The 27,764-nt window shown below is 40.8% G+C and overlaps 1 protein-coding gene across 1 annotated transcript; it reads right to left on the bottom strand.

Moving 5' to 3' along the window:
* Positions 1 to 40: 40 nt before the first annotated feature.
* WDR47 (WD repeat domain 47) lies at positions 41 to 26,442 on the bottom strand. Its single transcript, XM_059854424.1, has 15 exons — positions 26,251 to 26,442; positions 20,434 to 20,600; positions 18,790 to 18,873; positions 18,137 to 18,221; positions 15,758 to 16,560; positions 13,336 to 13,459; positions 10,542 to 10,720; positions 10,182 to 10,439; positions 9,408 to 9,483; positions 8,044 to 8,201; positions 5,258 to 5,427; positions 4,212 to 4,382; positions 3,793 to 3,924; positions 2,099 to 2,317; positions 41 to 1,440 (listed from the first exon to the last, which is right to left on the bottom strand). The coding sequence occupies exons 2-15, from the start codon at positions 20,589 to 20,591 to the stop codon at positions 1,298 to 1,300; spliced, it is 2,760 nt and encodes a 919-aa protein (XP_059710407.1). The 5' UTR covers positions 20,592 to 20,600; positions 26,251 to 26,442; the 3' UTR covers positions 41 to 1,297.
* Between the last annotated feature and the right edge of the window lie 1,322 nt (positions 26,443 to 27,764).

Below are 27,764 nucleotides of genomic sequence, written 5' to 3' on the forward strand. Positions count from 1 at the left end.
GAATTACAAACCAAGAATTAAAAATAACAGATGAAAGGGGTGCAGGTGTTGGAGGTCTTTATTGAGATTATAGCACAGATACACTTCTATAGTTACCTTTCCACTTTTATACGATAGTTAAAAATGCTTGCTACAGTGCACATATAATTTAGTAACCAAGAGAATCCAAAATGTAACTGCAGTTCAAATAAATAAATAACCTAAAGTTTAAGGTTTATATTTCAAAAAGTAAAAGGAACTGTACAATATGAAAATATAACAATACATAAACATTAGAATCTAAAGTTTTGTAGAAATAAAACTGCAATTTCCCATACATAAACAGTGCAAGAAATAAAATTCAGATAAGCTTCTGAACTGGGAATTTAAACAATTCTTAAATTATCATGCAGACATAGCATTTTAAGCCATGCTGGTTTGTATTACAGCATTAATGGTATCCCTTTTACTTGAAAAATTGATAGCCATTAAGCTCACTGTGACAACTTCTGCCAATCCACTCTTTTCTACAGTACATTATACACAGAGGTATTCTGTTGCATTCAAAAAGTAAAATATTACATGTTCCTACTGAAAAAAGTCAATATTTTACTTTTCTCCCTCCAACATGTTAGCTGGTTCAAAATAATGTCATGTAGTAAAAACAGCAACATTTTTCCCAGGTTAGATGAAAAGAAAGAAAAAACCCCACTATATAATGGACCATAATCAAGAAGTGGTTATTACCTAGACAACCTTTAAAGTTCAGATTTTCTTTTTTTTACTAAAAACATTGAAACTATGGAGATGTTACCAAGTTTGAGCTCTTGTTTAAAAGTGATGAAGACAATAAACCTGAAAAAACAGTGGAAGTAGTTTTTCTTTTACGTGTGTGTGTGTAACTAGTTACATACAGACTTGATTAAAGTGTTCCTCAACTTAAGTTTCTATACAAAATTCTCATTGAGGCAAAGAACAAGGAATGCAATTAATACCAAACTGTAAACACATCATTCATGTTACTCTGAGTGCACATCAACAACAGAAGAGTTCTCCTCATAGACTTTGGCAACAAGACTACAATAGGTCACAGCAGCATGAGTTCAACATGGAAGACTGGAAGCACTGCAAAAGAATATACTAAAAACACCAAGACCTCCTAGAAACCAGAAAAATCAGTGACAGGTGCCCCTCCTCTTGGCAAGACACTCTCCTGCTCAACTGCTGCTCTCTCAAAGCCTCATTATTATTACTTGTTTGGACAGTTCCATAGTCTCGGTCTCTGTGCTTTAGCTGCATAGTTGCCTTTGTTTGCACTCTAACCATTGTAGGTCCAAAGGGTTACAGTTCTGTCTGCAGAAGATGACAAGAAGGAAAGATCTTGCGTGTGCCACCTGCACTGAATAACTTTGTCCTTGTGCTCCCCTACCACCATCAGAGGAAGCTGCTTCGTCAGGTCCCCTGTGAAGAGGAACAGAAATCATTACTCATGTCATGAATCCGTACCCTAGCCCTTGGGTGGAGGGTAATTTTTTAACCAGTTTGCTTACTTTAAGCCTGCATCTGTAATTCACCTTATGAAGCCCACTTGAGTCCCTTTTCTCTCTCACACACATCGAGCATAACAAAAGGCCCCAGTGTTTCAATTTCTAGGCCTTACTGGACACAGTGCAACTTAAAAATGCAGATCTCCACCATTTTTACACAAGGTGATTAAAATTTAACGGTCCAAGAAAATCAAATCAATTAGACACACACAATAGCTTTCCTATTCTTAACTTATCCCAACAAAAATGAGAATTACTATACTTTTTTAGGGCATTCTTTAAGGGTCAATTTTATGAACACTGTCTGAAAGCAATGGCCATCTCACCAGGCAAGAGTGTTAATCAGTGCTTTTACTGTAATGAGACTGTCACCCCAAAACAAGATTCAGTTCACAGCTTACACTTTCAGCACCACAACTAGCCAATTTCCACCAGACACAACCACATATATAGCCTTCAAATCTCTATTTTTATCCCTTTTCAAGTAAAACCTGATCCTTGAGCCAAGTCCTCAACTCCAATGTGACAAGCCCCAAGCAGGAAGGCAGCCCGTGATCCCCTGGCTGCGTTACCTTGCAGGTCTGTCACCTTGATCTTCATGTCGTAGGAGCCGGTGAGCAGGTAGTGCGCGCCCGGGGAGAAGCGCACGGAGCGCACGTCGCTGCCGTGCGGGTGGTAGCTCTGCACCATGCGGCCCCCGCGGATGTCGTACAGCATGCAGCTCGAGTCCTCCTGGCCCGTGGCCAGCAGCCTGCCGCTGGGATCCACGGCCACCGAGGCTACAGCACTCCCTGCAGGGCCACAGACACCCAACAGCCCACAGCACAGTTAGCTGCGCTTCTGCAAATAGCCAACTTTTTTTTTGTTTTAAATACAAGAACATGCATTGTAAAGCAACACCGAATTGGCCTCAAATTTAAAGTGATGTTGGGGGTTGGGTTTCTTCTTTACTTATAGATTTTTTTTTTTTTCCGTAAGTTGCTAGAAAACGGACTACTGGGTACTTATGGGTACTTATGAAAAACAAAAAAAGTGGCCAAGGTGGGGAGAGGAGAGTAGCATCTGGCTACACTTCTTTTTCTCTGGGAGTTTCTCTCGGAGGCGAGGGATACAGGGGGATTTGAGGCAGGTAAAGGACGGGGCTGGCTGCGGTCTCTCTCTGGGGTTCAGAGAACAGTGGGTCCTGCGGCTTGGGGAAAGGAATTGGCTGCCACCGCCATAACCCAGCCGGGAGCTGCCTTTCTTCTTTCCCTCATATCCCCCAGCCCTGCCACGACGTCCCACAGTTCCAGCTACTGCTGCGGAGCTTCTGGTACATCTTGTCCGCCACCCCGGGATTTCTGTTCATTCCTGCCGTCGCAGCTTGGTGCTCCTCAGAGCCCTGCTGGGCACCGGGACGGGCAGCCCCCGCGGTTTGTGGAGCGAAGCCTCTCCTCCATCCACCCCTGCCCGTGCTGCCCGAGCCCGGCCACAGCGCCCCCTGCAGCCGCGGGGGTCACCGCTCCTGCCCTGCCCGCCGGGAGCAGCAGCGCCCCTGCCGGCGGTGACCCGAACTGCACCGAAGGGAAGGTGCCGTCGGGAAAGTGTCACTGGCTCCCTGGCTCTGGTTGGTGTTAACAACAGAGTTGCTGCTGTTTGCCTTGTTATACATTCTAGTAAAGAACTGTTATTCCTATCCTCGTATCTTTGCCCAAGAGCCCCTCAATTTCAAAACTGTAATCATTTGGAGGCAGGGAGTTTACATTGTCCATTCCAAGGGAGGCTCTTGCCTAGCAGACACTTGTCTTTCAAACCAAGACAGATGAACATACTCAGCTAAGAATAAAAAAGTCTTTATGGTTCAGCACTAAATACCCTGAAGCCATAATTCACACTTGAATCATAGCAAAGACTGCATGAGAAGGTATCTGTTCCATCACAAGAAAGAAAATCACTCTTATGAAATTATGTGGAAAACTGCAAAGAATTCACCCTGGCTCTAAAGTTTCAAGGACTTCAGTTAGGTTGCTGTATTTGAATGCACTTAAAAGTGTCTGTTTGAAAGTCATAAGGCAAAAGCACTATCCATCTTCTGAACGGAAATACTACTTTAGGAACAAACAAACAAACCAACCCCACAGGTACAGATACCCTCTCAGGTTCTCTCCTTAAGCTAAGCTGCTCTTCTGCGCCACAGCCTCCCTTACAAATTCACTCTATGTGACCTGGACATCTTCCAAGTCTATTTTCATGCCAGGATGGTTAGAAGCATGATAGCAAGTCTTGCCTGTTCCATGAAACGTTGTTCCCACAACACGAACACAGCTTGGCACTCTCAAATCCCAAAATCTTACAGTCTTGTCTTGGGATCCAGATGCAATCATCCAGCCACTCCATGTATAAAGTGCTAAAATATGTCCTGTGAACAAGAAGACTTCTTAATTTGAAGAAGATTTAAGTATCATTAACCCCACACTGAAATATTACAGTTGGGACTGTTTTTGCATTCAGAGACTTAACAATCCTGTGGGAAAACCTGCATTTTGTATGATCCATTGCACCAGTGTATGGCAATACCCAGCTTTGTGTCTTCTCTGGGAAGAGGTGTGCACTCTCTTAGATGAACAGCAAACATATTTAACAACAAACACTTTTTAGTCTGTACTATATTCTAATAAAGTGTGACAGAAGCCACACAGTACCCACCAGTGTGACCACTTAGGGCATGCAGGCCTTGTCCACGCTGACAATCTGTTGTGTAAATGTTACAGTCCCCTGCTCCAGCACTTATTAAAATAGCACCACCACTTTCTGGACCTTCCATAAAAGCAAGGTCTCTGATTGTCCCATCGTGCATGCTGAATTCCAAATCTGGTCCTAAAATAAATTAAAAATCAAGGAACAAAGTAAGGCATACGTTGTCTGTTAGTGCTGTGCTCTTGAAAGCAGCTACAGAGATCATACAGAGTATTTTAGGCAAGAGTGAACATGCCACCAAGTGCCAACATGGCTGTGCACTTCAGCACAGAACACATTATTTCAGTTACTACAGATCAAATGAAATCTTTAAGAACCTTGGGTTTGAGTGCCACTTGAGCTCCCTACTTTCTAAAGCTTTGCAATATGTACACTGACCAACCATCACCACTGCCAACTGCAGGCAAGGTTTCTTACAGAGTACATTTATATCTTTTTGTAAACTCTGGTGAACTCAAAAGGTTTTCTTTGCCAGGAGGAAAAGATCATTGAGAGCACTGCACTACAAAGAACAAGGCAGACAGTAGTTCAAAACAGAAAAGGTAAGAGCCACATTCAACATATTGACTAGGAGGGGTGGGCATGGATAGCAGTATTTGCTAGGACAGAAACGTTTTAAGATGGGTAAGAAGAGAGAACTAGGCAAGAGAAAAGGGAACTAGGAGTGGAAATGAATTCTTAGTGACAACCATGCTCTAGAAGTGGGTATGAACATCTGGTTGCTTTACAGTGGGAAGGAATTTGCCAAGAGACAGAACAATACCAGAGTCTTGCAAAATGAAACCAAAACACAGCCAACACAAAAAAAAGCCCACAGATAATTTTAAACCTCTCAGTGGTTCTTTGCTGGATAGAGACCATGGTAAAAGGGAAAAAGACTGAATTAAAATATTGGAATAAAAATAACAAAACATCGATGTAAACTGAATGGTTCTGACAAATACTGGGAAAGTTATTGAAAATAAATTCTTTGACCTAAATATACAACACAGTACCTGTTGCATTACAAGTTTCTGCATTAAAAGGCAGCACTTTCACATATTTATCATTAGAACCAGTAGCTAACAGCTGTCCACAGGGACTCCAGGCTACACAGTAGATTGATCCTTTATGATGCTTATTCCTCTTGAAGCGAACTACAGGTTGTTTAGGAGTATTATAAGCACTGGTAAAAGAAAAAAAAAATCCACACATCATATTTCTTTTTATTTCTAAGGGAAACAAAGTATTCTAAAATGAAGATACTATTTTTCTGTTATTTTGGGTAACACGAAATTCATGATTGCTTCCACTGAAACATAGATATATATGACCAACAGCAAAAGGATCTTCTCCTCATTTTCTCATATTTTTCCTCATCTTTCCATTCTATCTGTGACTAAACATGCAAACAGAACTTACCCAGTCCCTTCATCTGTAAAGGGCTGATACAGATAAAGTATAGTAATCATTAGCTAAAAATAGGACAACAGTAGCTAAAAATAGGACAACAAAGCATTATCCCCAGAGTCCAAAACTGGTGTGAGTTTTCTCTACATCCTTCATATATCAACAACTTAATTCTATGACCACTTTTGAATATGCACAAGTTCAATTAAGCAGCAGTAGGCCAAGCCTGTGCAAGAAAAACAGATTTACCACTCTACAGTAATGCAAAAATCCTGACAGCATCTAAATACACCATAATTATTTGTAAAACCATATCAGCTTTACACACTGCTGAAATAAAAGCAACAGTCCCAGTAATTTATATTTCCTTGATTGCAATCAATTACCTTCCTACAATGTTCTTTTTCTGCTCTCACAGCAGGAAGAAATCAAGTACTTAGGATAAAGTACTGCAGTATCCATCTCCATATCACTCCAGTAACATCAACAGGAGAAACTCAACAAATTAAATTGGTAGTGAAAAAGCTCATAAACCTTACTATAAATACTTGAACAGAAGAGGCAGAGAGAAGAGACAGAAGACAATCATCCAAGCTGCTTGAAAAACTTTGGAGATTAACATTGCTTTAGTAAAGAATACTAAGTAAACCCACATGGCAGCTAATTTTATTTTGTTGTCAGAGAGGAAATCCATGACAGATTAGCCTAAATCAGGATCATTCAACGCACTACAGAACTCCCTACATGGCCCAATGCCTTATCTCACACTCTGAGTTTGGATTCACCACATCTCAGGAGGAGGATCACTGACTCTCCCAGGAGCACCTTCCCAGGTCAGAGATCACATGTTCCCAATCCACTGCAGGAAAGCACTGTGATTATTTGAGCAACATTTGCCCACCTGTAACGTGTACCTGTCAGTGTTCAAACTTAAAGGTGTGCAAAAACCTCCACACTACCATTACACCTTTAGAGAATAGAAAAAAAAAAAAAAAACCAACTCCAAACCAACCTGTCTTGAAAAATTCATCAGTTTGAAGGACAAGTAAAAAAAAAAAAGTTTAATAGGCTCAACAGAGCTTCAAAGAAGAACTACTCTACACAACCTCTTTGAAAAGCACATAATTTTGAATGCATGTCTAGACTCATGTTGTTACAAGGATTAGAATATCTTTAAGATAATGTAATCTCTCTGCTGACTTGTAAATCCCATGATGAAGTATTTTAGGAAAACTGTAAGCACAGTTAAAATCAACACTAAGGGGAATAACTACAAGTACAGAATTAAGGAAATCTCAGTATTCCTTTCGTGTCCAGATGCACTGTGTCTCTTGTCACATCAGAGCATGCATTTCAAGTACAAACTGAGGCTGCAGAGTTGCTCCAACCTTTCCCAACAAACAAAATAAACAGCTGTAAAGGAGCCAACATGTTTTGCACTGCTTACCAGTCAAGAGGCTGTTTGGGCTTCAAGCCCAGTAATCAGAATCAATTCCTTTTTTTGTTGTGTCAAACATTGCTCATAAATATTATGGAATTAAACTTCAAAGGCTACCTTACTGATGATATTTAGGAGGAAAAGAAAAATCAGATTACTTTTTGAACACTTTGGAAGCCTGAACATCAGCCCTAAAGTGGGAAGATATTCCAAATAAAATCACTGTGCACACTCCCTATAAAACTGTGAAGTTTTAGATACTTGCACTTCTCCCCTCCCCCAAGAAAATAATGTAAGTGAAGCAGAATTAAGGAGACTGTTATTGATCTGGCAATATTTCTTTTCAGGTATATTTTCCTCATCCTATTAAAAATGGGGGGAAAGGAAACTAAAAATACAGGTGTACAGTAAACCACAAATGATGCTTTTTCAGTCAAGGAACCAATATACCTAGAAAACAATGTTTAGAGTAAAAGCAGGCCAACAGACACGCTCTGGCAAGTTTTGATGTAGAATTCCAGAAGATACAACTTTCTCTACTATTAAGTCTGTCTTCCTGCCAGAAACTGAATCTTGTGAAGCCCAGCTTGTGCTGGCTTGGGAACTGACACATGCCTTCTCCCACTGCTACAGCTGGAATATCAACACCACAGGCCAACCAGCAAACCCAAAAAAGCCCAGCTGCTGACACAAAAAAAATCCCCACTTTTACAAGCAAAAGTGTTGTCTTGTGGTAATACATCTTGTAAATAATACAGAGAGCAAAGAAGTAGACCACAAATATACAAACACTTCAGCACATTATCTTATTTTCATTTAGCAGTTCAGGATTCCAAGGACAGCACTGCTGTATTTATGACAATAAAATAAAGATATGAAACATAGGTATCAGTAGCTGCAGGAGAAAGAAGTGCTATGAGACAGAAAAAGAAATGATTATATTAGCTTTCTTACCTTGGGTCAATTACTTCTGGATAGGCACAAACTCTCAAAGTTTTAGAGTTGGAACCAACAGCATATAAACTCCCACTGGGATGAAAGGCTACAGCTCTGACAGCTTGTGTGTCTTCTAGAGTATTAATGCAAATAAACTGCTTTTTTGATTTGTCTTCCTGTGTAGAAGGATAACAGTAAAATTAGGTTCTTCTGTGTAAAACTGGACATTTAAAAGTAGGTGTGACTGCTTTGTGGAATAATGTAAAGCTACTGTAGCCAAGTATTAACAAGTAGCAGCACAGCAGGCTGGATCACTCAAAGCACAGTTTTGAAAGCAATGTTTACTCCAAGTCCAAGAATGCTCTTAAAACCCTTTTCTTCAACTGACTTTTACAGATAACATTAATTAGTATTTCTCATTCTCCCTCCAGACTTCCACATGCTTTTGTTCTTCTAAACAGCCCACCTCAGATGGGCAATACTACAAGTTCATTTCTGTGTAAACCATTTGATCTGTGTGAAACTTGCAAGGGGAACAAAGCTGCCTTTTTACTGAAAACAGTCCAAGTCAAACATAGTCTCTAAACCAAACAGAATATTAAACATAGAATCAGATTTTCCCCCTGTATGTAGCACAAAGTTATTAAATTATGCTAAGCTTTATTACATCGTCCTCTTTGTGACTTCATGACCACCTTTCTAAGATTATGATTTTTATTCATGCAGAAACTTTAGAATGTACTTATTGCAGTTATTTCCCCATTAACTATTCCCCTGGTTTTTCAGACCATACTGACTGCAGTACAACACTCAGTTTTAACCTAGAAAACACTAAATAGTTAAGACATCCCATTGGAACGTCTGTTGTACAGGGAGAAACTGAAAGAGCTGGTACTGTTTGGCCTTGAGATCAGAAGGGCTTTTCAGGGTGTGCATGTGTACATCTCACCAGTGCACACAAATACAGACGGGACTGGGGGAGTGAAGAAGATGGAGCAGGATTCTTCTCAGTGGTACTCAGTGAAAGGACCAGAGGCAATGAACACCAAATAAAGTAAAAAAAATTCCACTCCAACTTTTTTGGTGTTTTAAAAACCCTGTGAGGATGGTCAGACACTGGAAAACATCCTCCATCCTCAGAGGGACTCAAACCCAACTGGACCCAGCCCCAAGAATTCTGCACTATTGACCCTCTTTCAGAGAAGTGCTTTTGGATTCAGTCTCCAGATGTCCCTTCCAATCTCAATGGTTCTGTGACTGTAGGCACTGCACCAACCAAAATTCATACTAAATATCTCTCAACAGTAAGAGGATGTCACACTCAGGATTAGGTACCGAATCTTTTGATAACACAAATGGTAAAAGACCACAAGAAAACTCACCTCATCACCTCGTGTCCTAGATAAATTCCCCGAAGAGTCGTCTGACTGTGGCTGACTGGCGGCATGCTCTGATGCACTGTGATTTGGTGAAGTGTTTAACATCACAAGACAAAACAAGAGCAGGGGCAGGCTTTTTGTTAAGTATTTTTCAGACTAAAGTCACAGTTTCAGTCATTCTCAGAACTGACTAATTTGTGTAAAGTGTTATACATGTCTGAATCATTACCATTAAACTATTACTTTTACAAGGGACAGCCCTTTTTGCAGCAACTCCAAGCATTGGACAGGTGAACTCAAGTTAAAAATATTTTTCACTCTGCAACATACTTATGTATAGATACAATATGCACACAGAGAGGTGGAAGAATTACTGTTTCATTCAGGTCAGCACTACTTTTAGTTAACAGAAGAAATTCAGTTCCCATTCTGCCCTGCTTCTCCCTTCATCTAGTCTGTATTTCATAAAAAAGCTCCCAGAAACTCAGAGTGACACAAAATAAACAAGAACTAAACACATAAAATGGAATAAAAAGTCCAAAATTAAAAACAAGCATAAAATGTAAGCCCTAACAAATAACCACTATTCCTCAAGAATGCTGCTTAAAAAAAAAAAAAAAACCAACAACTTTATAATCCCTACATAAATATTTAGAAAACACTGATCATACCCCTATTCAATGACAAATTAATTTGATAGCTAGATAAACACAAACAGCTCTCCCACAGTGCAAGCAGAAGGGTATTTCCAGCCCTGAATGCTCTCCAGTATCTTACCTTTGATTCCCCTGCACAGGTGACTCTTCAGGAAAGGGTATCTGATTAGCTGATCCACACTTGCGAGGAGTGCTTGTATTAAGATTTGGGCTATCAGTTGTTATCCTCTGGCTACCATCTGAGGGTGCTGATGTGAAGTTACTGGCTGGATTGATAGATGCAATCCCTTTGCTTCCGTTACATTGCTGGCTAAGTGTTTGTACATCATTTCCAAGACTGTCCATACCCATGTTTAATTCTCCTAGTTTCTGGATAGATCTAATAACAAATGACAAGTCAAAAAACCCAAACCATCACACCAGGTCATTATGAGAACTCACAGAGGGATATGGGTGAGTAGAAGAATGAAACTCCCCCAACCTGTTAAGAAACTGTTCAGTAAGGTTCTGCTGCTGGTCAGCTCCATCTTCTTGATTGACTCCTCCTTCTAACAACATCTGCTGGTACAACTGTCGCTGCTGCTCCTTCTGCTCCAAGTGCTGCTGGTAACGCAGTCTCTGTCTGTAGTACTCCTGAAACTGCTCTGTGGAATCACGAAGCTAAAAAGAAATGAGAGTCACAGAAGGAATTGAAATAGCTAATTGTGGTATTTAACATCAATATTTACTTTCTGGTTCAGTATTTCAACACAGGTATCAAAAAGCCAGGAGATTAATCTCTGAGGAGTGATGATTTTATTATTGCTTAAAATCAGACACAATTTATATATTAAAAAGAGAAAGCACTGCCAGCCTGTGCTATTCACTGTTGAAGCAGTCCTGCCTTTATAGCAGTCCTTATAGCTCTGAAGGAGACTGCTCTTTCCTACAATATTTTTGAAGTATTACTTAAGATCAAAACAAAAAAGTGATTGAAAATTGAAAATAAAACCCAGAATCTATGTAAATCATACTCTCATTTCAAATTTAGTATCTTCTGCCATGTTGACATCTCCCTGCCATCAGTCTGCAGACCCAATTTACCTCTCCCTGCAGCAGTGGTCTATCCAAGTGTCACATTTTACTTTTGAAATTGGAGCCCGTTTTAACTCTAAAATTCGCTACTTTCTGGACCAAGCCAACACTTGAACTTCCTTTCTCATAGCTTTTCCTCTTTTACATGGTGTCTTTAGCTTCCCACACTGCCATCTGCCCAGGACTTGCTGCCTTCTGCATTCCTAAACCTCATTTTTCTTTCACTTTTCTGCTAACAGCTGAGAGCAAGATAAAAATTAACAAACAGAAGACCAAAAACACTTTAGTCCAAGGCCAGATTATCCACACTGAACTGCCTACATTTTCTGAAGAAAAAAAAGCAAACTGCATATTTACCTAATAGAAAAAACCAGAAAAATACTAATAGGAAAAAATAGCAACAGTAAAAAACAAACAAACCAAACAAACCTTGCATGGGTTTTTTCTTTGTTTTTCTGGAGTGACAGCTTTGTCATCCATGATTTAGTTATAGAAGGGCATCCTCATAACTTTGCATTAGATCAGACAACTCATACACATTCTGTCTTTGTAACAGCCTTTGCATTTCTTCTACTAACAATTATTAACAACACTTCCATTATGATTTTTTGTTCTCTGACACAGTAATTTTTTTAACTATAATGGATTTCCTAGTACTGTTGCATTTGCAAAATATTTACCACCTTAGGGTTCCCATGGTGAATACTTGCAATTCAGAAACTTCAGATTACTGACAGAAGTCAAAAGTATTTATTTTCTCTACTTGAAATTCATTAACAATTCCCCATTCCTTGGGTTATCATCCTAAACAACAAGTATATTCTTGTCTATTCTTCTTTCAATGACTGATACTTATTTGTTACAATTTTATTCAAATCTTTTGATTTTTCATGTTCTGTGTCACTATTTCCCAACTAACATACAAACCTAAAATATGTTGTTCAGAAGCTCTATTCTATAAACTCTGGCTTCTAAATCAGCCTCTACAGGAACACATCAAAAACAAAGCTCTGAAAAGAAATTTAAATTAATTTCTTACTCCCACAGGTATATACATACACCACTATGATGTGGGAAACAAAACAAGATGAAATTGCACCAGGTACTGCATTTATTTCTACTTATGTATAACAGCACCAACATCTTCACCACAGCACCTCCTGTCCTCATTTTCTCCTACAAATTCTGCATCTGTTTTACTTTATTTTCCCTTCTTGAAGCCTGCCCTGTTTTATACCTAGCTAAGCTCTTCCTTCCCTTCCAACACGTACACAAAACACCACTGCAGCAGAAGTGACTCAAAATCCTTGAGGGGAGTGAAGTCCTCAAATGTGGAGGACTTTGTTAATCTTACAGCAGACCCCACTGCCTCACTCAAGAATCCAGAGCCTACTAGAATACAGCCCTGTCAAAGCTAGGCTGGTTTTCAGTCCCACATAGAGGGACTGACATAAGCCAAGACAAAGTCTACCTAAGATTAAAACCTGAATCTGCAAACAGATCAGACAGCACACTCACTGCTATTTTTCACTACCAAATTTAGAGACTGGTATTTAACTGTGCAAAAAGAACAGAATAGGTAACTGTTTTCATTGTTTCCTTCTGAGTTATCACTCCACTTACCCCACACTGCTGTTAAAGAAAAAACAAAAAGAAAAAAGATAGTCAAGGCAGAGGCCTTCAAAGATGAATTCCAGAAAGGTTATGCTATTGGATTCTGAATAGCAAAGATGTACTTATGAGGGAATTGCCCAATTTTAATTTCTATATGTTCTAGACAACAACTAACGCAAGATGACCTAGAAAACGTAGTGTTAACATCAAAAATTAGAAGCTACATGTTGGATTTCTCACTTCAACATGAAGAGGAGGCTTAAGCACCGTTTAATTTAACATTGTTGGCTTTTTTTCTCCCCTTCCTTTTAAAGATACATACAACAGTTTAGCTGGACTGCTGATGTGACAAGGCACTCTAATCAGCTGCATTACAAACTCCAATGACTGCAGAACTTTATACAATGGGGGGACAAAAAGTAGTAGTTTCTTTTACAAGATGCAATATGGCATTTTTACTATAGTAAAAACAAGATTCAAAGCAACTCATTGTCATGCATCAAGTTTTCTACACAAAGGCAAATCATTATGAAGTGATCAGAACCCAGCTCAAAGGGCCTCATTATTTTTAAACAAACAAGCACTACCTCATTTTTCTCCTGTTTGGCTGATCCCTGACTCTGTGCCGCATTGAGTGGTTCATTTTCCGGAGCTGAGCTCTGGCACGAGGTCTCACTGCCAATGGGATGCTGGGGCTCCACAGGAGTATCACTTCTCGCAGCAACATGGAAAAGAAGAGATGCTTAACTGAGAAAAATCAAGAGTAGAAAATCAAGTGGAGAAAGGTAACATTCTGGAGTAAGATCTGGTAACACAAGCATGCAAACCTCTTAAGTCACATCAAACTGAAGATACTGCTTAGGAAAAAAAAAAAGCCACTTGCAATGTGTTACACTAAAGAAAATAATCTCCCTGACAAAGGAAAAGCACAGCCAGTTTCCAAAAATCCTACCACAGCACACCCCAATTTCATTTTTTTTATCCCTGTACTTGAATTCTACATCATTTAAATAAATTACTCAAAATCTTCAATTTCAAAGCAATTATATGCACAAAACACATCTGATATACTATGAGACTAAACTCTTCCCAAAGGCATCAGTTTAATCACCACTACCAATCTAAACTGAACCTAATATCTATGGATGTTTAATGTCCATCCACTTGAACATTCCTGAAAGTACAAGGTAGAATAATGTTTATATTGCTCTTGCTTTTCTTGTGTTATAAGTATCTCTGCATGACACTCTTTCCAAAATGGTTTGGCAATCAATCAGTAGATGTGCAGAACACGTTAGAAGCCTTGGATGCCCATCTTCAGTTTTGTCAACTTAAAAGTCCTTTACTCAGTGACTTGGAGCAAAGGTTTATTAGAAGCTATTTTAAACTTTTTGGGTACCTCTGCACAATAACAGAAGTCACTCAGCTGACAGAAAGACAATTGCTTAATGAACTCAACCTATAAAAGAAATAGTGTTTCTGTCATGTGTAAGAGGAAGCAAGGGCCAGATTTACAGAAAGCTCAGTGTCCACCCTTGCAAATACTACCATTTAGGCTGGACACTTCACCTGAAGCTGGATTTTCATCTGAAAAATGTAATGCCTTCTTGAAAACTAGGGGTCTGATTCTGACCCTCTAATCCTAATTTTCAAGAGATGTATTATTAATGAAAAAACATGTTACAAACTACAAACTTCACATGAAAAGGCCTACCTAAAGAGCTGCTGCAATTAATCATCTTCTTTAGCCTGCACAATGATGTTATTTGTGCAGAATTAATCCAGTACTCCAACAATGAAAAGGGAATTAAAAACCTCTCAAGAATCAGTTTTAACCTTGGTCTACTCACACAAGTGATGAGGTTTGCCATAGATCAGTAATCTTAGAGGATTCACCATAAACTAGTATCTTCAGGAGGTACTTACATTACTGTATTTCCATTATCATTGGTGAATTGACATCAGTTTGGCAGTGTTCGTTTCCTTTTTACCAAGTTTAATTACAGCTGCTCTTTACCATAACACAACATATGGAATATTGCTCCAAGGCAAAACTAATAGAGACACCAGCTGTGGCCTGGATTGATCACCACAGCCCCAAATGTCATCTGCTGGCCACTGCACCCAAGTGCAGGGCCAGTTACCCATCTGGTCCTCTAAGAGGCCAAAAAAGCTGGCAGCTGTTTTCTAGGGAAGTTTGAGTAAAACCATTAGAAAGGGACAGAACTGCTGATCAAAAGAAAGGCCAGGCAGAAACATGAAGATAAACTCTCAACTGATAAGTACCATTTTTCCCAGTTACCAGGACATTCCCTCAAAAGCCAATTTAGAAGTCAACATTTCATTAAAGAACTTATTAATAGCAAAACCCAGCTACCTCAAAGTCCGATACAAAAAACATAATACAAAAACCACCCCGCTGCCTTACTCATATTTGGTTTAAAAAACAGGAAGTAACTATTTCAGCTGAGCTAGTATTACAACAATTTAAGTGATACAGGAATGCTACAACAATGGCATATTGTCATTTCCACCAACTTCCCTGGGATATGGAAATCGCTCAAGTGCACTTAAGTAACTAACTTATAATGTCAGGACAAAAATTATTTATCAAGACTTGAGGACAGAATGCAATGGAGAAAGAAGATGGGAGTTAGAGCTATTTCACTGTGTCCACTGACTTATCTGGAATGGAAGAATACAGTAATACTGAACACAGACCCTAGCTAGACCATGTTACATACTCAGAGCATATTTGTGCTCTGTGCTAGGAAACTTTAGGAAGGCCCAAATCAAATACATAAGGCTTAAACCCAAATATGAAAATCTATTTAGAACATAAAAGCATAAGGAAGAAAACACCCTCCATAGAGAGTTTAATTACAACAGAATTTAAACAACCAAATTATGTTTCAGTGTTACAATTACATTCAGAGTTACAGTGCAGGTAAGAACACAGCAACAGTGCAACGTAAGCTAAAGTAAAAACAGAGCTGTAGCTGCACTTACCGCTCTGGTGACTCTTCAAAAATGCTGTGACATTCAGTATTCTCAAGCATGAGACTCCTGCTGAGATTCTGTACTCCAGGGTAATGGAAGTTAGCAAAGGAGTGCGACATGGGAGAAGTTTTGGTCCCGAGGTCTGTGACCCGCTTGTCGTGGTTTGTCAATCCACACGAGAGCCCATCTAAGGCAGGGTTTAAAGAGCGGGTCATGTAAGCGTCCGCTGACTGAGGCCGGCGCATTGGGGATGATGGATAAGGAGAAAGTTTGCTGATAAGAGGTGTCAGAAGGTCAGCATAGGCAGCTTTTGTGGGTTTGAGCAGTTTATCAACGTGAATATTAAGCATCTTTTGTTCAAAAGCACAAGAAAACACAGTGGCTGGCAGATTCTGCAGCCACGATAATAAGCTAAGGTCCAAGTCATCACAGCCGTTACCACACAAGAGATCAATGCCCAGCAATACTTCACTTTCTGTGATTTCTTCTCCCGTAGCTTTACTCTGACAGAATTCCACACAACATTCGTAAAGCAATCCCTTCATCACAAGCTGAAACAAGCGGTTGTTACTCGCTTTGAAGCCGGCCTCGCTCAGTTTCCTGTCTGCTGGGATGAACTCTGCCACCATGACACAGGCTTCTTCAAAGCAGTGCACCCGAGCCGTGCTGGGATTCCAGTCCTTGAACTCGGCGTGGTTGGTGAGGCGAGGCAGTGTCAGCAGCAAGCACAGTTTGCTGTAGTCTTCCTTAGAGGGACAATATTCCTCCAGCGCGTGCAGGCACTGCACAGCCTCTCGCATGGTGAATTCCAGCTATGGAGACAGTAATATCAACACAGCAAGCTGCAGCACGTGTGTTTCCACAAGAAAAGAACACTTGAAGAACAGGCAGCAGAGTTCATCTGCTATCATTTGTTTATTACTATTACTGCTTATATGTCAATTAAAAAGCATATACAGTCTGAAATTGCTGATCCAAGTGTAGTTGCAACAGAGACAAATTCCTAGATGCTTTGACTTCCTAGAATCCCCCATCCAGTCCCATTTTTTACAGATTCATGGAATGTTTTCATGTCACTGCAGGTTTGATGGGCTTAAAATTTCAAATCTCTGACTGAGCAGCTCCAATCCTACTGTAACACAAAAGGTTACTTCCATTCTCAAAGCCAGCTGACTTATTTTCTCCTCTATTTCTATAACCTATGCCAGTAGCTTTTAATAAAAGCCTTGTAGATTGCTCTAGTTTCCAGGGATTAGCAGCTTTTATACTGAGATTTTTCTCTTCTTCTATCAAAATGTTAAAAAAGTTCAAAGAGTTCTCAGAAGATAAGACCTCCAAATGAATAGAGGGCTTTATTACAAAGCCTGTTTATAGCTAAGACCCCAGAACAATGTTAAGTACACAAAATCAGACATTTTTAGTTACACAGATTTAAAAATCAGTAAAAATCTCCACTTAAGCATGTTACTGCAATATTTTGACCCACACAACACCAACACATCTGGCAACATTTGGTAACAACAAAATAAGGAACATTAATCTGATTTTTCCCTCTACTGTCATCCCAGTAACAGTATAGAGATCGAGAGATCAAAGGACTAGTATTCCTCCCATTCACAACCAGAAAAATAGACTGACTTTTAACTTTCCCTACTCTGTCAAGAAAAAACCCCAAAGTACAATGTAAGTGTAATGGGATAGAGAATTAAAATCAATTCAGTCTGGAAAATAAAATCACTTGTCTTAAAACTATTGTCATTCTTAATTTTTAATTTCATAACATTTTTGTCTTAGAAATTTGGTATTACTGTGCTGTCAACATAAAGAGAAAACTGTAACTAATTTCACAATCTGCACAACTTAACTCCACAACTCCTGCTGTTTGCACACTTAACATAAGGAGTCCTTTGTGAACACATCTGCTCTCTCAAAAAACAATTCTGACCTTTCTCTCCAAAACAAACCAAAGTTAAGCAAAAAATTCATTCAAACTTTCATCTGACACAAATTACCACAATAAATTTCTGTGATTCTGAGACCTGCTTCAGAATATTTCTGGCAGGGGGGAAAAGTACTAAAAAGAAGAGGAGCCCTGTACTTTAGCACAATGGCCTAAAGTAAATCTGAGGGTCAGGACCACAGACACAGCATATGGTCACTGATCTATCTGCAAAGTTTCAAGCAACCCTTTTATGTACAACTCGAGATCAGGGAGCCACACTCACTTGCAAAGAATACTGATTATTTTATCCAGTGTTTATGAAACCATTTGGTAATAGCTACAATTTGTGTATTTAATGCTGGGAGCTTCTGCCCGGCCTTTAATCAGACTAATCTCAAGAGATTTTCTGACTACAAAAAAATCCCCAAACCATAGGCAATTCTTACATGCTGAGGCTCATCCTCTGCTGACATTGCATTGTTCACACATAAGGCTTCCAAGAATTTCTGCTTCATAATAATGTAACGAAACCTGCAGGTGAGAAGAGAAATACTAGACATCTAGCTCCAATGAGCTCCAGCTCTTAAACTTAACTTAATTTTAAGTTAAATATTATTTTAAAGATAAGCAGGCTATTTTACACTGAATTTCTGAGTTAGGCATAGCTATTGTCATGACAAAGAACTCTGATATGAATTTTAAAAAAACTGGTAACCACAACATATTTTTTTTTAGATAGGAAATATTTTTTCCATAATTGCTTTCAGAAATACTCTATCACAAGTATCAGAAAGCTAATTAGAAAAAAGTATAGCAATCATCTTATTTCTTGAATAGAAGTATGACAGAGCATCTATTAAAAGGTTGTACAACATGCATCATATTCCTAAAGCGTATGGCACATGACAACTGATTACAGAATGTGTGCACTTATTTTAAGTACAAGTTTAAAAACACAGGCACAGCATACAGACTAGGAAAAAACCACCAAAAACTAAAATGAAAAACTCATAACCACTGTTTTCATAGACAATACTTAGAAATCCAAGTGTTTTCCAAAACTCAAAAAACCTGAATTCTGACATACATTCTACTTTACCTTTTCTTGTCGAATTTTTCCATACATTCAAGAGGCTGAATAAACTGAAGAACCTCATCCCACTGGCCATCAAGAATCAATTGCCTAGTAAAAGAGAGGATCATTCCTTGAATGCCACTGGACAAGAACATCCCTTTTCTAAGTAAAATGACCATTTAAATACAAACCAATAATTTAAATACACAATGGGTCATCAATCTGCTTTGAAAAGTCAATGTTTTGTACAGGTACCAAAATAAATGTTTAATAACCCTAAGAACAAAATCCAAGTCTGTTCTCAATATTTTGAAAAAAAAACTGCATACTAGAAGGACAACTTTTAAGTACTTTTAAAGGCACATAAAAAAAATGACAAAATGGTCCTGTGTCTCCTGCTTTACCTGTTATTCTTATTTAAAAAAAAAAAGCCAACAAAAAGTCTTCCTTGAAGAGTTTGAATAAAGGCATCATTTCAATGAATACATCCAAATTAATGAAAGAGAACTTAAAAATAAGTTCATTTTAATTGTATAAATACTGCTGGGGCTATTTTATGAAGGGGATGGGAAAACAAAGAGCTCCCATATTGAGCATGTAAGAGGAAGAGCTTGGCAGGAAGGGTGCCAGCACAGGAGCTCCAACTCTAGATCAGTGGGCTGGACTGCACAGGTAGAGCAGCTTAATTTCTTCATGCCCTCCTATCAAACAGAGCTCTCTATAAAAGGCCCAGGCCTACAAGGGAAAGATAAGTTTTTTCAACTAAGCTAACAATGAAACAAACAAAAATAGTTGGATTAATAACTTGAATCTTTCTGCAATTCTTCTTTCATTTTATTTTAGTCCAATATATATAATTTCAATGAAAAGGGAAGACAGAAGAGGTTTGTTCTGTGATAAAATGTATTTTTAAATGTTTCACGATCATCTGGATAAGTTACTTTCTCATGCTTCAATATTATTAAGTACCTTTGGCATGAACAGAAAACATCAATGCTGAAAAACTAGCGTGGATGTATACTGATTGTTTTAATAATATTGAGGGCAATATCCTCAATGGTAAATTGCACCAACCCTCATGCCTTGATGATAATAGACACTCTAAGACAAATCTAAGTGTTATACTGAATTGCACATAATATTTTTAGGGAAAAGCTCTGGAAACCACTCATCCTTGATCTTAGCACTAAAATACTGTAAAAACATTCTAGAAGTCAATAAAGCACACCTTTGGGGCCATGTGATGGGTAAGCAGATAATGGCACATCACAGATGCCAACAGCCCTTGCTCTCCCATCTTATTCATGCCTACAGTTTTCCCCCAATTTAATCTGCACTGGCACTTGTTAAGGCTCCTTCCCACTTGAATTCAATGGTATGCCAGAAAAATAACAAAGTCAAAATGAACAAGCAAACAAAAAAAAAAAAGTATGTCAATGCATGCTAGTGCTGCGTGGTCAGTGACTCTGAGTGGCTCACAGAAGGATGTCAGTGACTCCAGAGCTGGAACCCACTGCAGGGCTGGGCCACAGAATGGGACCATGAAAAAGCAGGATAAGATGAGGGCACAAGGTAAGATCTCCTGTTTAGTGGCACAGGGCTGGTAAATGAATCACAGTCCTGGTTTTCATAAATGTGTTATTTAAGCACCAGAAACAGAAGTCCTACCTTAGGAAGAGCATATCATCTGAAAACAAGCCATTAATGACCCCACTTTCTTTCTCAAGTGCCAGCATGCTGATGTGAAGCTTCCTTGAGTTCAGAAAATCTAGTATTAGCTTAATTATTTCAGCTTCTTTAACATTCACTGTTTCTTCAGCCGTCATGATGGCAGCCTAAAAGGAAAGAAAGAATTTTAGCTGTGATCAATATCATATTTTCTGCTTGGTTAGCAAATGTTACCTACCAACAAAAACAAAAATTCAGATTTATAGGACAGAACATAGTGGCATTACAAAAATTAAACAAGATTAAGTAACTGATTTTGAGGTTGACTATGAAGACATAATTAAAATCTACCAATGCACCTGCAACTTTTCCATTTCTGTCCTATGTATAAATAGGGACCCAGATAAACAAATCTACCAAGAAATCAATCCTCTAGCAGTGGGAAAATATTGTGCTTACTAAGTCTGCAATATGTAAAATTTTCCTCTCTGAAATGCAAACAGTGAAGTTCAAAGAGCATAAGAGTCACTTATTATGTCATCATCCAGAGCTCTCACATATGAACCCAAATACTTCTAACATATATAAAAAGCACAGCACACTAAAAATGCCATCTCTCCTTACCTTAACTTTGAAGTAGCATATGACAGCTAGGCCAGGGGTTTCTATTCTTCCTTCCTAAGGATGACTATTTCTGTCTATTCCCCTCCTGGAGGATCTGAAGCTGCCAGCCCAAGGTGGCCTAGGACAGGGCCTGCTGGCTGCCAGACTCTACACACTCTCTTGCCTCCAGCTGTGTGCTCCTGGCCCTTCCTCAACCCTCCTCACTTCTGCCACTGCAGGAGCTTTTCCACCAGCTCGTGTAGTTGGCTCTGTGTTGTAATGAGCTGTCCAGCCAGCTAGAGAAACCGGGCAGTTGTAGCTGGGGCCAGCAGGCTGCTTGTATAAAGCCCCCATAGCTACAAGGTCCAAGCTCCTTTGCAACACAATTCCTCCAAGAATATAAGAACTGCAGCATGTACTGACTCTTAGGAAACCTAAATTAAATTCTTCTTTTGGCTAAGTCCTGCCTGATTCCAATAAGCATGACAAAGTAGAAGCTGTTGAACTTTATTTTTCAAATGGTACAAAGACTTTACAAGTAACTGCTAAACTGATCTGCTGAGAAAGACCTGGGGATGAGGGGAGAAACCCACTAACACAGCCTATCTGCACAGTAGTGCCTTATCAGGAGCCCTAAAAAACCCAAACCAAATCCCCCCCACACCTAGGAGCACTCGTGTAACTACAAGAAGAGGATTTAACAACAGGAAAATTTCAGTTTAATCCCATGTTACTACTGCAAAAAGGGGCGGTGCCTCTTCTCAACTCTGCACTCATGCAGGCAGCTCCCAGCCCCACAGCTGGGCTGTGCTGAGCCAGGTGCAGCTCGGCATTTACTCACTCCATGGGCTGACACCTGGAACTAGCAGAGCTTTGCTCTCTGGCAGCAGCAAAGGCTTAACCTGACTTCAGTGCACTCTCATAATCAGTTTAAGACCAGAGAAGAAACCAGTACCAGTGAGGAACCCTCAGCAGGAGGCAACAGCCCCAGGAAGAAGGAGAGACACTGGAACACAGTGGAAGTGAATAAAGGTGGGGGGAGATGACCACACAGAGCAAGACAACTACAGCAACAGGCAATAGCTCCCACTGTCTCTCCCTTACAATTCAAAAGGGAACATGAAAATTCCCTCATGAAATCATTCACTTGTGCAGATCCAGCAACTGAAAGACAGCCAGCTGTGGGCAACCCATCTTCCAGGACAACTTGAAAAGTTATGCAGCCTTCATGTATCTCATGACTGGAAAACTGATGCTAACAAACTACCTACCTCCTATTAGGGAGAGATGCACAGAATCTGAGGAAGTCTGAATAAGCCAAATAACACAAACAGAGTATTAACAAGAAATTAGTTATTTACCAGAGAGGAAAGCAAGAGACAATTATTCCATGAAACTCCTCACTGATCACTGTAAACCAAAGCTGGTGAACTTGAAGGGATACAAAACCTTAGGCCTTAATAACATGGTTTATTGCACTACTGTCTAAACCCCCAAATTTTCCATCTTCCTCACAACTGTATGTCAATTTTTTTCCACCTAAGTTTTTGCCAGAACATTTGACTAGGAACGCATTTGATTATAGCAGCACAGTTTATTTTGGAACAACAGAGACCTAGTTGTGCCAGATGAAATGGCCTAACTTCTTAAAATGGCTGGGTCTTCATTCTCATTTTAGTCACAGAAGACGCCAATCACCACATATTTTGATGGGTTTCATGAAAGACACACCCAGAGACCATAAGCACACTCTCAGCTAATACAGGTAAAAGAAAAAATTAAACTGGCTTGCAGAAAGCTTTGCTGAAAGAAAGATAAACACCCAAATCAAAATCCAGAACTTGTAGAAAGATGAGTTTTCCTTATGTTTTAGCCCTGTTTACACTTCCCCTTTTGGAAACTGGATATGGATTTTTTGTCCCAGAGAAAAAAATTCAACCCTACCCTTACACACTGAAGGGGGGAAAAAATCAAGACAAATTTAACCAGCAGTTTAGTATTAACATCTTAATACACAATCTCACCTAAAGCATTAACACTTCTTTTTTATTATGCTTCATGACACTGGTGGTTTTTATACAAACTAATCAACCTTCTTGTCAAAAGACAAAGTAAGGCTTAGGCAAAGCTACACTGAGATTCCCCACCAGAAAAAAAAAAAAAAAATCAAGACTGAGAATTCCTTTGAAGAAAGGAACACCAAGTCTAGCTTTCTTTTCAACAGGCTCTGCTGGACACAAGAGTAAACAGGAAGCCACCCTACACAGCTTCAAAGATTGTCTTAGTTATTTATATATTATACTGATGACAAAATGAGCATATTATTCAGTACTTTGATTCAGAGTGCACCTACATTATGTAAAATCCAACATCTGTAAGCTGCCTTCCATTTTCCATTGTAGATTTTTAAAAATAAGATGTTTGTCCTGAACATAAAACCTCTGACAATTTGAACACTGAACTTCACTTACTTCATTTTCATAAATCAGGGTAAAGAATGGTTGCACCCTCCATGTTTGGTATAGGACTAGTAACAGCATTTTTGGGACACAGTAAAGTGTATTACAACATCCAGACTTAGTCTGGATACTGAACTTCTGAAAAAGAGCTGAAGTACACTGATGAGTTTATCCATTAACAGTATTATGATAATATTAGTGTGCATTGCCTATCAGTGCAACACAAATAGCTACAAAAGAACAGGAAACCTACTAGAGAAGATTTTCACATAGTTGATGGCTTTTAGTCTGATGAGCTCAGACTTCTCTTATAAGCATTATGCTGTCAAAATAATAAGCAGCATTTCATAATGAAATTATAAAGATACACAGGCTTACACATCACCCTCTATAAAATCTATGAGGTTCTCTGACTTTCAGTGGCACGTCAGTATGTGTATAAATAAAAATAATAATAATTAAAAACCAAAGAACAGCAGAGAAACTCAAGATTAGAGCTCAAGCTGCATCTTTGGTCCATCACCCTGTATTGCTTCCTGCAGGCACATATGGCACATAACGTCACAATCTGATCAGCTCAAGCTCTAATACTCAAGAATGATTGAAGCACAGCATTAGCTTGAGGTATAAATGAAAGCAAATGAGAACTAGACCTTAATATTTCAGGTGCCTTGTATTAACCACATTTCTGATACAATCTTTTAATCTTGCCCAGTCTTTTCAGAATGGCACTTCTGCATATCTTCCTTCCTTCTCCTGTCCACTCCCTCTTATCTTCTGCAATTTCTGTATTTATTTTTCTACATCAAGTAAAACAAAAAAACTTCTTGCCACAAAACTGACACATCTTTCCTTTTTACTTTAGTGAACAAGATGTTGTTTAAACAGGCTCTTTGGAACATAATACCTAATGCTAAACCTCCCAGCTAGAGGCTTCACCCTTGTTCTGTTCTTGCTCATGTTCTAAGAAGAACATGAGCAAGAACCCTCTTGTGGTGTTAAAAGCATAAGAAAATAACTCTTAAAACATATAAACATACTTATAGCCACCTATGCATATAAATATACTATTTCAGGAAAATGTTTATAAACTAGAAGCATCTAAAGAGAGGTAGCTTAAAGAGAGAGACTGTCTAGTGCTTTCTTAGAAGAAGTTTAAAATGCATATGCATTCATATGATAAAAATTAAAAGTAAAGTTTAATATTGAAAAAAAATAGTGAAATTCTACAATAAGCACTATTCATGTTATTTATCAACTGAAACAAATCACTTGCCAATAGCATAGAATATACATTTGGAAAACCAGGCAAGAAATATAAAGTCTCTAGCTATTCTGAAATACAAGAAAAAACATTATAGTTCAAATCTTAAGTGTCATGCTGTGAGAGCAGTGACACATTTAAAGGGACACTCAATGCCAATTTAGGAGCCTTGGTTCACTGGCAGCTGTGATGCAGACCCAACAACCCCAGCATCCTGGTGAGCTGTCACAGAAAACCTCAGTGTGAACAAGTCATACATATTTTAAAAGGTGGCTATTTTGCATTAAGCTATTTCACCTTTCAAGCCACCCCACAGTCACTCACATTTGACTCTCCTGCCCTCCCAGAGGCCACTCCAGACTTCTGGCTACACAAAGCCCACAGGGCACTTGGGGTCCAGCCAGGCCCTGGTGGCTCCATTTCTGAAGCGCCCCCAATCATCTTCCAGTTAGTCTATATCAGAATTTACAAAAGAAGAATTTACAAAAAAAAAAAAAAAAAAAAAAAAAAAAAAAAAAAAAAAAAGACTGTAGGATCATAGGCTCATAGGCCCATTTTTTATCACAACTGATTCCCACAGCAGAGCTTGCTGACATCCATTTCACCCTAAATCACACAATTCATTATCTCAAATGAAATGCACTGAGCATACTAAGTAAGGCCTTAAAAGAAAACATTCACTAAACTTTGCACAGCTGAACTCTGAGACCTCTTTACTCCAATACACAGCAAATCGGTGTCCTCTCACACACCAGCCTTTCCTGCCTCACTCAGATTTTTCACTGGCTTGCCATCTAGTAATCCATTTTGTTCCCCTGCTTAGATCAGCTGTTGCTCTCGAGCCACCCGGTAATTCTTGTCTCACCACGCTCGGGAGCTGACCGCAGAGCCCTCAGCATTCACCAGCGCCTGTTACAACACGCACACGCCTTGCCCAGAGCATTCCGCACCGCGAATGACAAAAAGGTGACATTAAATTATGCAATACTTCACATCACAGGGAAAATATAAGGCAGAAAAAGAAGAAACGCCAAATAACTTCCAAAGACTATATACTAACGCGTTTTGACTGCAATATCCCGCGTTGTTCCAACAATTTCCCCCCCTCTAGGCGCGAATCCATAGGAAAGCTGGCTCCGCCGGGTTTACAGCACCCGCCCCGGTCAACCGCGCAGCGCCGAGCCCGCAGCAGCATTTCGGGAACGTGAGCTCAGCACCAGCGGCGGGCAGGGCCGCAGGGCCCCGGCGCAGGTCCCGCGGGGCGGCCCCGGGCACAGAGCGCTGCGCCGGCCCGCACCGCGCCCGGGCTGCCCCGGCCGGCCCACAACAAAGGGGCGGCGGCGCTCGGGCGTCGCCGGCAGCCGGGGCGATGCGCCCCCCGCGGGGGAGACGCGGGCGGGCCCCGGGGCCGCCGAAGACGCCGGGCAGCGCCCACCTGGCGCCGCAGAGGCCGCAGCCCCGCCGGCCCCCGCCTTCCGTCCCAGCGCTCACCTGCGGGGCCCCGCGGCCCGTGCGCGCCGGCACCGGCGGGGCGGGAGAGGAAGATGGCGACAGGCCCGGCTGTGCGGCGGGCGGACCCGGCCCGGTACCGCACTCTGTCTGGTGCCGCTGTCGCTCCGCTTGCCACCCGCACCGCCGCCCGCCCGGAGGCGCCCCGGGGCCCTCCCGGCGCCGCTGCTGAAGTGGAAAGCGAAAGGGGCGGGTCGGAGCCGCCCCGCCGCGGGGGCGGGAGGCAGGGAGGGACAGATGGCGGCGGCGGCCGCGCTGGGCGGGGCCGCTTTGTTCGCGGCGGGGTGAACCCGCCCGCCCGGCGGGCAGGGCCGCGCCCCGCGCTGAGAGAACGTGGGGCGGGAGCCGGGCGGGGCTGCAGCTGCCGCCCGGCAAGTGCGGAATCCCCCGCGCCACCTGCCCATCGTCGCGGTGCTCCTGCCGATGGGAGCGCCAGCCCAGGTTCCTGATATCACTTTGCAGGAGGCATTTGGGACTGTCAAGGCAGCTCGAGTTGGAAGTAGTGGCGCGTTGGGTCTGGCACACATGCTGCGCCGTGCGGAATTTCATCAGGCGGCCGCCCACTCAGGGCCACTGGCCCCTGAACACAAAACCCGGCCCTTCTCCCTGGGAAACAAAACTCACCAGCCCGAGTCCCTGATGTCGGTTTGCAAGAGGCGCTACCGCTCGGAGTGGGCCAGGCCGTGCTCCCAGGGCTTTCCGAGCTGTCACCTGCCCTCCGACATGGCCGAGGCGCCCAGCGCTCACAGCCCACGAGCAGGGCAGGAGCGGCGCTGCCCGTCTGCCACCGCGTTTCTGCTCTTGCGGTGCGCGCTTAGAGCTTGTTGGCAGCACCTCTAATACTGCGTGAGGTGCTGCAGCGTTTCAGGTCAGCCAGGCATCGTTTTAGTGTGCTTAAGCTGTCACCTGCTTCTTGAGGTGTTGAGCGAAGCATGCATTCTCTACAGAAATCTCATGTGGGATACCTGTGTTTTGTGAAGATGTATTCATGTATAATTTGACTTTACAATTGACTTGCATTTTTGTAATTGTCAAAACATTATGGCACCTCAGTCATTACGGTGACTTGCTCTGTGTTTATATGTAGTGGTGAGATGTTAAAATGCAAGTACAGCACTTGGACAGAGTGCTTGTGAATACACTGCAATGCACTGTCAAAATGGAGACGGTGGCAATTTTCTGACAATCTGATGCGTGATTTTTTAATTTATTGGCTTTTTTAAAATTAGGCATGTGTACCATCCATCAGAGATCCATGGAAGGTTGTCGGGGATTTGTTGACTGAAGCTTGACAGGATTCTCTGTCACATTCACAAAATATCAGTGAGGTCATGTCTACCTACTAACTGTTTTTCTTTGGATCTGCTGAAGGGCAGAAGGGAACTGTGTTATTTTTTGTCTCTTCTTTCTGAAGAAGAATACAAACAAATGTCCCAAAGGCTGTCCAGAGAGGAGTGTGCCTGGTTGCACAGCAGGGACTCTGCCAGGCACATGCA

This window comes from Haemorhous mexicanus, chromosome 9 (assembly GCF_027477595.1).
Source record: "Haemorhous mexicanus isolate bHaeMex1 chromosome 9, bHaeMex1.pri, whole genome shotgun sequence".
Lineage (NCBI taxonomy): Eukaryota > Metazoa > Chordata > Aves > Passeriformes > Fringillidae > Haemorhous > Haemorhous mexicanus.